At 62.6% G+C, this 10,000-nt stretch overlaps 2 protein-coding genes across 2 annotated transcripts in view; one reads left to right on the forward strand and one right to left on the reverse strand.

Annotated features, from left to right (window-relative positions):
- The window catches only part of CHLRE_11g467610v5 (uncharacterized protein), a 10,772-nt gene extending 5,973 nt beyond the window's left edge, over positions 1-4,799 (forward strand). The window contains exons 14-23 of the mRNA XM_043067361.1: positions 371-517; positions 757-864; positions 1,103-1,219; positions 1,403-1,459; positions 1,717-1,794; positions 2,078-2,260; positions 2,934-3,065; positions 3,256-3,352; positions 3,636-3,772; positions 4,168-4,799. Coding sequence (XP_042919360.1) covers positions 371-517; positions 757-864; positions 1,103-1,219; positions 1,403-1,459; positions 1,717-1,794; positions 2,078-2,260; positions 2,934-3,065; positions 3,256-3,352; positions 3,636-3,772; positions 4,168-4,272 — 1,161 coding nt within the window. The 3' untranslated portion in view covers positions 4,273-4,799. The remainder of the gene's footprint in view (positions 1-370; positions 518-756; positions 865-1,102; positions 1,220-1,402; positions 1,460-1,716; positions 1,795-2,077; positions 2,261-2,933; positions 3,066-3,255; positions 3,353-3,635; positions 3,773-4,167) is intronic.
- Positions 4,800-4,801: 2 nt separating this feature from the next.
- The window catches only part of CHLRE_11g467611v5 (uncharacterized protein), an 8,906-nt gene continuing 3,707 nt past the window's right edge, over positions 4,802-10,000 (reverse strand). Inside the window, exons 9-15 of the mRNA XM_043067362.1 lie at positions 9,921-10,000; positions 9,257-9,334; positions 8,581-8,665; positions 8,221-8,267; positions 7,904-7,960; positions 7,231-7,547; positions 4,802-6,362 (exon numbers count right to left, since the gene is read on the reverse strand). The exon at positions 9,921-10,000 is cut by the window's right edge and continues 56 nt beyond it. Of these exons, the coding sequence (XP_042919361.1) occupies positions 6,257-6,362; positions 7,231-7,547; positions 7,904-7,960; positions 8,221-8,267; positions 8,581-8,665; positions 9,257-9,334; positions 9,921-10,000 (770 nt within the window). The 3' untranslated portion in view covers positions 4,802-6,256. The remainder of the gene's footprint in view (positions 6,363-7,230; positions 7,548-7,903; positions 7,961-8,220; positions 8,268-8,580; positions 8,666-9,256; positions 9,335-9,920) is intronic.

Below are 10,000 nucleotides of genomic sequence, written 5' to 3' on the forward strand. Positions count from 1 at the left end.
GGGGTACTGGTTCGGGCTGCTGGCTGGTGGCTGCTGGCGGGGAACGGAAAGGTGTGTGGCACGTGGCAGGAGCTGGAGGCAGGGGCGGGCACACACGGCTGCGCCAGGGACCACACCAGCCGCCATCTCCCTCTCCTTCGCCTCTGCATCGGGCTGGGCGTGTCAGCTGGCATGGCATGAGCATGCCAGTGGCACTGACCACCACCTACCCACCCTCCCAACCACGTGCTTACCACAAAAGCCCCCACCCACCCCCCCGTCCCCTCCCGCACACACCACCACCAAACCTTTTCTCCCCACACCGTGCCACCCCCCCCCCCACACACACACACACGCACACACGCGCACACACACACACACGTGCGTGCAGGCCGCCCGCGGTGGAGCCGACCTGCCCGCGCTGCAGCAGCGGCTGGCGGCGTTTGTGGCGGGGTACGACAAGGCGGCGGCGGGGCCCACCAAATGGGTCAAGTTGGCGGCGTGGCTGGGCGAGACGTGGCCGGCGGCGGCGGGGCAGGTGCGTGTGCCTTTTGCACGTGTGTGTGCCTGGTGTGCGCACAACGGAACATGTGTATGTGTGTGCGTAGTGGCATCACCTCCCTCTCCCTCGCGAACCCCATCCCTATCCCTCGCAAACTCCATCCCTCTCCCTCGCAAACCCCAACCCATGCCCGCCCGGCTCACCTCCGTCCCACGTGTCCCCAACCCTCGTGCCATCCCCTCACCCCCACTCGCCTCGCCCCCACCCCCCGACAGGTGCTGGACCGGCAGGCGGCTGCGGCGCGCTCGGCGGCTGAGGCGGCGGCGCGCGAGGCCACCGAGCTCAAGAGCCAGCTGGCAGCGGAGCGGCAGCGGGCGGAGCAGGTGGGGGGAGCGGGAGGGGGAGGGAGGGAGGGAGGGAGGGAGGGAGGGAGGGAGGGAGGGAGGGAGGGAGGAGGGAAGGAGGGAGGGAGGGAGGGAGGGAGGGTAACTAGGTGCACCCATTCGCCGGTAATGTACTCCACTTAATCTTTTTCGTGAACTTTTCTACAAGTGGCCGTGCTGGTACACTCGCCCCCCCCCCACACACACAAACTTTTCTGCCTCTCCCTGTGTCCCACAGGCTGAGCGGCTGGCTGCGGACGCCGGCGCCTCCTCCGCCTCGCTGCAGACCCAGTTGGCGGCGCTGCAGCAGGAGGCGGCGAGGCTGCGGGCGGCGGCCGACCAGAAGGCAGCCAAGGTGAGGCGCGGCAGGCGGCCTAGCAGCCCTGCGGCCTAGAAGCCTTGCGGCCTAGCAGCCTAGCGGCCTCGGCTGCATGTGCACGTGCATGTGTGCGTGGCATGCACCTGCCGCTTCCTCCGTACACACCCGGTTACGTTTGTGTTTCTTTTAGTTTGGTAATACGCACGCACCCGGCTGCAGGTGGCTGCGCTGGAGGCTCAGATGAGTGAGGTGCTGCTGGTCAGCGAGCGCAAGCAGGTGTGTGTTGGGGCGTGTGTTAAACAAAGAGGGCGTGTGTGAGAGGGCGTGTGTGTGTGTGAGGGGGGGTGGAGGGTCGGGTGAGTCAGCATGAACGTCAACGACAAGTGGTGCAGTGTTCATCGCCAACAAGAGATGTTTAGCTACAATGGCTCACAAACACACACACATACACACATACATACACACACATGCTCCTCACCCTCTCACGCTCCCAACCGTCTCACGCTCTGGCCCCTCGCGGCGCACACACACAGGCCAGTGCGGGCGAGCTGGCGGAGGCTCGGGTGCGGGCGGCGGCGTCTGAGGCGGCGGCAAAGGTGGCGGAGGTGACGGTGAGTGTGACTCACACACCTACCTGAGTGACTCGGGGAGGGGGGGCACGGCCCGTCGCAGCCCGCTGGGGCTGCAGGGGGGGGGGGTCAGAAGCACAAGGGGCTGGGCCAAGGGGGCGGCAGAGGGACTGGGGCTGGGGCGCACATACCTGAGTTACCTACCCCACAAAACCCCACAAAACCCCACAAAACCCAGATCCCAATCCCGCACGAAACCCCACATCCCAATCCTCTCGCACATACCCCCCACATCCCAATCCTCTCGCACACACCCCACACGCAGGCGGCGTTGACTGCTGAGCGCGCCCGCGCCGCCTCCCTGACCGCCGACCTGGAGGGCCTCACCGTGCGGTGCGGCGCCGCCGAGAGCCGGCTGGCGGCGCGGGAGGCGGAGGCGGACGAGTGGCGGGGCAAGTACGGGCGCGAGGCGGCGGCACGTGTGGAGCTACAGGGGCAGCGCGACCAGGTGGGGGGTGGGAGGTTGGGTGGGTGTGTGGATGGGTGGGTGGAGGTAGGTTGTGGAACGGGGGGACAGACATGCTTGTTTATTGTTGAGTCTGCCTCATGCCGGCCAGGCACTCAATTGAATACGCGTTCCCGCCCACCCCACACGTGCTCGCACACACACACACACACAAACACACACACACACACACACACACACACACACACACACAAAATGAATCCGGGAATTAGGCGTGCTGGGTAAACGTTGTTTAGCGCGCCCAGGGTGCGGAGCATGGACGCATACAGGTGCATCGCGGGGTCAGGCCGAATGGTCGCCCGTGGGGTTCCAGGCTTATCGCGGGTAAGTATGACTACCTGGGTCACGACAGTCACGCGACGCTCGGTAAAATGGTGGGTATCGGTAAGTAACTTCGTCGCGTCATTGGGCGGGCTTTCGTTTCGTTTTTTAACACACACACACACACACACACACACACACACACACACACACACACACACACACACACACACACACACACACACACACACACACACACACACACGCACACACACACACATCCGCGGCCGTAATTCTGCATTGCATACACTGTCCTACGCGTAATGTTTTCCTTGTGCTCTTTAACACACACACACACACACATGAATTCAAAACCGTACGCACACATGCACAGGCTCGTGATGCTCTGGCGCTGCTGACCATGGAGCGGGACAGTGCGGCGCGGGAGCGGGACGCGGCGCGGGCGGAGCTGGCGGCGGCGCGGGCGGACCTGGCGGCAGAGGCGGGGGCCAAGGGTGCCATGCAGGTACCGTGTACTGGGGCGTGGGTAGGGGTGGGTAGATTCTTCCAGTACCTATTTAGGCCATTGCCAAGGGGCGCATGAGTCCATGGCTATGTCGTTTGTCATCTGCTATGCTTTCACCTGCACGTGCCCCCCCCCCACTGCCTTGTCATGAATGTAACCCCCCCCCGCCTCCTCCTCACCTCTCGCACAGTCCCGGCTGGATGAGTTGGTGGCGGAGGCGCAGGCGGCGCGGGCGCAGGCGTTTGGGGTCAGCACCGGCGGCGGCGGCGGAGGCGGCAACGACGAGAGTGAGTGGCGCCCGCGGTGTTGCATAGCAGCCTGTCAACGGAGAGGTGTGAACTTGTGTGGGGTTGGGGGTTCACCCCGCGTCTGTGAAGGGTCTGTTGCGTATGCGTGCACAGCCGTGCGTGTCACAACAACCCTGCACATGTCAATGCCCTGGCCTGGCATCCCTCCATGCCATCTGCACGTTCTTGACCATTTGCGTCCGACGGGTCCTGCCGAGTCCCTCTCCATCAGCTTCCCAACCACACAGCACCTGCCTCCCTCCCTTCCTCCCTCCTTTTGTAGACGCCCACCCCGACGCCAACGGCGGCGCCGCGCCTGCCGCCGCTGCCGGAGCGGCGGCGGCGGGCCGCGGGCCCTTGGCGGACGCCGGCAATGTGGGCGCAATGACGGTGCAGGAGATCAAGGACGCGCTCACACAGGTGGGTAAGGGAGGGGGGGTTGTGGAGCGCTGGGCTTGAGGCGCTGGTGGTAAGATCCGGACCCTTAGGAGGAAGGGGAGTCAGGGCGGTGTGTGTGTATGTGTGTTTGGGGTGGAGGTCCGTGTGGGTACGGCCGTGGGGGGCAGGCCGCCATGAGCATGCAGGACTCTCCTCTCGCCGGCGATTGCCATGGAGTCTCCTACCCTGCTGGTCACCCTTGTGCGTTTTGGGTTTCGCCCCGCAATCCACATCCCCCCTTGCACGACCCCGCATTGCGTCTACCCCCTGTCGCTTGCAAATAACGCCTCTGCCTGCGCTTCGCTTGTTTTGCTTGACTTGGTATAGTTTGGGCTGGTATCTACAAACCCCCCCGCCCAAACCAATCCCACCCCCAGGCGGGTTTCATGGACGAGGTATGGGCGCTGACCAACCGCAAGCCCGCGCCCAAGAAGGCGGACTGGGTGGACCTCATGCGGCGGCGGGCGGCGGCGCAGCAGTAGCAGCAGCGGCTGCAGCAGCAGCAGTGATGATGGTGATGGCACTTGGTTTGCAGAGCTGGTTTGGTGTTGGCGGTGCCTGTGGCTGGGCGAGGGTTGCCTCGAAGCAGCTGGGCGCCAGGCAGGGAAGGCACGGCTAATGACGAGTGGTGACGGCTAGGGCCCAAATGCCGTTTCGACACGCGGCGGCGGCAGCGGCGGCGGCGGGCAGTAGCAGCTGCGTTGAATTCCTACTTAAGCAAGAGCAGAGGGTGGTGAGAAGCATTGTCCCGAGTGTGACGGCTAGAATCCTGGCCCACGTATCCAACAAGGTGGGCAAGGGGCAGCAGCGGCTGCGGTGGAAGGCGGGCGGCGGCGGCGTCGGGAGGACGGAGGCAGGAATATGACGGCTCATGTATCAAGCGTGGGCTGTGCTGCAGAGGCTGTGGGTTCCACCGTGCCAGCAGGTGTTGGCCTCTTTGAATGCTGGTGATTGCGCGAGGCAGCCCGCGGCCGACGGCCCACGACTCGGGGCCCCCAGAGCGTGTCATGTAACCTTTACATCCCTGACCCCCGTCGTCGTCTTGGAACAAGCCAAGCCGTTGTGGCGGCGGCTGACTACCGTACTGTGTGCCGTACTGCCCTAGCTAGCGGCCTGGTGCAGCGCCCGATGCACCATACATGCCAGGAGCCACGTGCTTACTCCTGACACACACGCACACATTTGCAAACAAGCGTTCGCCAATGGCAGTGCATTATTCTTCCGGATTCGGCATGGTACGCTGTGCGGCCATCCCTAGGCTGCCGCTCAGCGCTTGCCTTGTAACCAATGCAATCTCAGCGCCCAGCTTGCCATTCAGTGAACAGTGGCATCCCTGGCACTGAACGAAAGGTAAGGCGGTAAGCTGAGGTATGCCTGTGCCACGTGCGCGCCCACGTCACTACCTCACTTGCACTCATCCTTTGCCAACACCCACGCACATTCCCTGTCGAGGTCCTTCCTAAGGCCAACCAGCCTCTCGTCGCCACCGCCTGCTCACATGGCATATGGCCGCTTACTGCCACGCCTACATGCTTACCACGCGCACTTGAGACTCCCATGCTACTACCGACAACTATCCCCTGGCCACTGCACTACCTACCTGCACCCCGCATATGCGCCTATCCAGGCTGTCCTGCCAGCACCACCCGACTACGGTACTATCGTCCTGCCAACATCTATCACGGTACCCGACTGCTACTCTTGCCGCCAACATCACCTTACTGCTACCCTTGCTGCTACCTGCCGCGCCATACAGCCTGCCGCGCCTACACAGCCTGCTGTTTATCAATCATGAAAGAAAATGAATCCGGCGCACTGCACTGCCGAATGCGACAACCCCGTGCCCTGCACCCTGCCTGCTTCCATTCCTGCAAGGGGCTGCAAAACCTGCTGCACCCTATAGGCCTATACTCTCCAACTGGTCTAGCTAGCAACATCCTGCTATCAACTCAATGCCTTGTGTTTTAGCATTGTCAAGCGGTTCAGCGCAATAGCAATGCAAGGGATTATCTCGCGCAATCACTCTTGACATTGCGCACCCCACAAACATAATGCTGTCCTGCCCTGACGTGATGGTAGCGCTGGCTGGCTTGGCTTGAATCCTGATTTCTTATCCCGTTTACCTTCCGACCTACCTAACCAGTAATGCTAACGCCAGGCAATGCGGTGCTCTTCCTCTGTTCCTCACCTAACGCCTCACGCCCCAGACGACCACTGACACGCCAAACGGTCGGCGTAAGAAGTGTGCGATGATGCATGCAGACCTGGTGCGGCTCACGCAGCAGCTCAACAGCTCATCATGCATGATTCTATGAACAGAGGCCGCGCCGAGGCAGCCAGCACCGTAGCTAGCGCCGTAGCTAGCTGCAAAGCTAGCTCCAACCTCAGCTAGCTAGTAGCTGCCATGCGCCCCTTATCATCACGTGTTAACACTTGACAGGCAGCACCTCCCCCCCCCGGGCATCATCACGTGTTGACAGGCAGCACCGCGCCTCGGCGAGCCGCCCTCGAGCCCGACCCACCGCCGTCCAGGCCCGAGGCAGAGCCGCCGCTGCCGTGCGCGTGAAGACCCCTGTCAGTAGCAAGGTCAGGAGTGCCAGTGCCAGTAACGGGAGAGGCCGCCGCATTGTTATTATGGTGCCGACTGGTGTCAGCGTCGGTCTGGTTGAGTTGGTTGGGTTGGTTGGGCTGGTTGACTTGGTTCGATGCCACGTGGCTCAAGGAGGCAAACCGGCTGGGGCCATGGCCACCGGCACCGCCGCCGCCCCCCGCGCCCGCTGCGCCGCCGCTTGTCACGGACGCGACACGGCGTGAGACGGCTGGGCTGTTACTGCTGGCACTGCCGCCGCCGTGTTGGCTGCCACCCCCGCCGCCCCCACCCCCGCTCCCGCCGCCCCTGCCGCTCGTCGCGCTGCCCCCAGACGGGTCACCAGCCACCCATCTGTGTCGCGGTGCCCGGCCCCGAACCCACGGCCGCGTGCGTGTGCGCGTGTTTGTGTATGTGCGCGCGCGTGTGCGTGTGTGTGTGTGTGTGTGTGTGTGTTTGTGTCGTGTTGTAGGGTATGGAGCGGGTCCCCGAACCCGTCACCGTATGTGGAAGTAATGGGTCCGGGTTTTGTTGTCAGGTAGGTCATGGGATGTCAAAAGTCAGCAGTAGTCAGCAGTTGTCAGCAGTAGTCAGCACAGTAGCGGGTCATGTGCATATGCGGGTCAATGAAACGTACACACGCACACGGTCAGCCGCATCGCGAGAAGCAGGAGGTGCGTGGCACGTGCCAAGTATTGTTGTCACGTGCATACGGTATCCGGCGAAGGGTGTGACAGTGAGCACGTGTGCTGCTGAGCGCGTTCCAATATGCACGTAGAAACAAGCATGCACGCAAAATGCAGTTCGTCCCAAAGATGGCACCACACAAGAACCCAGCCCTCATCTTACTGACCTTGACGGCGGCTTCCCCGAGCCAGAGGCAGCGCTGAACGTTATCCCATTCGCCGACGCCGCCGCCCCCGCCTCCGCCCGGACTGCGCTGCTGGCGCTTGCGGGCGAGCCAGCGGGATAGGAAGGCGTCGCCTGACCGCCGCCGCCTCCATCGTTGCTGTTGGCGAGGCCTCCCACCCCCACTCCTGCTCCTGCTCCTGCCGCCGCCCCCGGAGGCGACTTGACAAGGGCGTCTGGCATCAGCGGCGGCGGCGGTGCGGCTGCTGCTGCTGCCTGGGCACCGGCTGCGTGTGATTTGGCCTCCAGCGCCTCGGCCTCCTGTGCGCCCCACGTCAAGTGTGTGTGTGTGTGTGTGATTGTGTGTTGAATAGCACAAGGAAAACATCACGCGGTTGTGTGTGTGTGTATGTGTGTGTGTGTGTGTGTGTGTGTGTGTGTGTGTGTGTGTGTGTGTGTGTGTGTGTGCAGGTGAGGGCGCCCAATCACCCAACTGCTGGAGTACCTTCAACCTTTGTCCGGTAGGTGGCGCCGTGCGCCTTCGTCGAGACACACATAGACAGGTGTCGCGTACCTGCCCGCCTGTTTGAAGCGGTGCATGCACCTATAGCCCAGCCGCACAGAGGAACGAGCACCCATGCCGACGCCAACAAAAACACACTCCAACACGAACGCACCGCGTCAAGTTCGTCAAAGTAGTCGGGCCGGAGTTGATGGACCGCGGAGAGGATGCCCTGCAGGTTGGAGGGTTGCAGGCGCAAGCAGTTGCGAGCGAGATTACCAACGATTGCGGAGGCTGCCGCTGTTTCGTGTCCCGGCAGGCAGGCAGGAGCGGCAGCAATGAGATGCCGAATACGGTGTGGCCACACGCAGCAGACTGCGACACGGCGTGTCCCCTAGCTGGCGCCCTCTCAAGGTTCCAGACCCCAAACTCCAAACTCCATGGTATGATGGGCAAACTCCATGGTATGATGGGCTTTTGCCGCTGACTCACGTTGTTGAAGTCAAAGGCGTACCGCGCCAGCGGCAGGTCATTGGGGTCTGCGTGTGTGTGTGTGTGTGTGTGTGTGTGTGTGTGTGTGTAGGGAGGGACAGCAGCAGGACTTGACAGGACGCAACGTAACAGGGTTTCATCACTTTCATGCCCCCGTGTCAAAAGCCCCTCGTTCGCCCGGCACCCCACGCGGCTGTCCCGACTCGCTGCACACACGCACAAGGCAATGCCTTTCACTGCACGCACGCAACCACCCACCCAACCACCCACCCACCCACAAACACATACACACACACGCACCCACATACACACACACACATACACACTTTTACACACGCATGCATGTCCCTCCGCACGCACCGAATCCGAAGGGGTCCTCCATCTCTGTGGCCACCTCGTTCAGCGACCAATAGGTCAGAACCACAATGAACGACAGCGTCACGCCCTGTGTGTAAGTGTGTGCGTGTGTGTGGGTGGGTGGGTGTGGGTGGGTGGGTGGGTGGGTGGGTGGGTGGCCGACACGTGGTGGGCACGTGGTGGGCACGTGGTGGGCACGTGGTGGCCGCGGCATGACTGGTGTGCGGCATGAAGCAGGGGCGGCGCCAAGGGAGCATGAGGCAGCGCCAGGCCCGGTGGCGAAGCCGGCGCGCAGTCGCGGCGGCCCCGGCAGTTGCGGTACGGCGGTATGGTTGGTGATGCGGCAGGGGGCCGGTAGGCAAGCATGGTGGTTGGCGGCAGGAGGAGGCGGGCCGTAGGAATGCGGAGAAAGGAAGAACGCGAATGGTGCATGGGTGGGACGCCGCGACTCGGCTCCGCTGCCAGAGCTCCAGTAGTCAAAGCCACCATCCAAGCCGTCACGCACCCTCCAAGCCCCCTTCCGCCCCTCGCTCCCCTTTCAAGTCGCCGTCTACTTGACCAGTCATCCCTGGAATCCCCTCCCCTCTCTCCCTCTCTCTCTTGACTTAAGGCTGGCATTTACGACCCCTCCCCCTCCCCTTCCCTCCCCCTCCCCTTCCCTCTCTCACCCCCTCCTCACCATCCACAGCTGGTCCACGAAGCTAGTCACCACGAAGGGCAGCAGCGATCCCAGGATGGCAAGGAACGCCATCACCACCTGATGAGGAGCGAGTGTATACAGAGGTGTATGTGTTAAAGAGCCAAGGAAAACGTTACGCAAAGACAGTGTATGCGATGCCGCAAAGCGACGGTTTACGGATGTTACCTAAAGTTACCTCGCATACCTGCTGCGGTGAGCCGCCGGTCTTACCAACCGGAAATCGCGCAGCCCCCGCTATTCTAACCTCGAGGGGGGATTAGTGTCCACACGCTCTCAAGGGTGCAAACCCATGCACGTGCTCACGGTACCGTGAGGCCCAGGCACTCCTACGATTCCTAGCTCCGCGTCGCTACTCCTGGCCGCTAAGTCCAAGCTCCCGCCCAATCCTCGATGAAATTCTCACCTACGAGCGAATAAGAAAACAACAGAGCACAGGGCGGCAGAAGTGTATGTGTATGTGTATGTGTATGTGTGTGTGACTAGTTATCAGTGAGCTACGTTGACAACAGCGATCAGGCGCTGCAGCAGTCGCAGTATGGACACCCAAACCCATACACGCTCGACGCCACTTTACCACGCATGCACGCGCACACGCCCTCCCTCCCCCACACACACGCCCACACGCCCACACACGCCCGCGCACCTGCGCCCAGGGGAAGGGGAACTGCGTGGTGGCCAGTTTGGTGCAGTGCCCGAACGCCGCCATGCCCTCCTCCGCAATCC

Source organism: Chlamydomonas reinhardtii, chromosome 11, assembly GCF_000002595.2.
Source record: "Chlamydomonas reinhardtii strain CC-503 cw92 mt+ chromosome 11, whole genome shotgun sequence".
Lineage (NCBI taxonomy): Eukaryota > Viridiplantae > Chlorophyta > Chlorophyceae > Chlamydomonadales > Chlamydomonadaceae > Chlamydomonas > Chlamydomonas reinhardtii.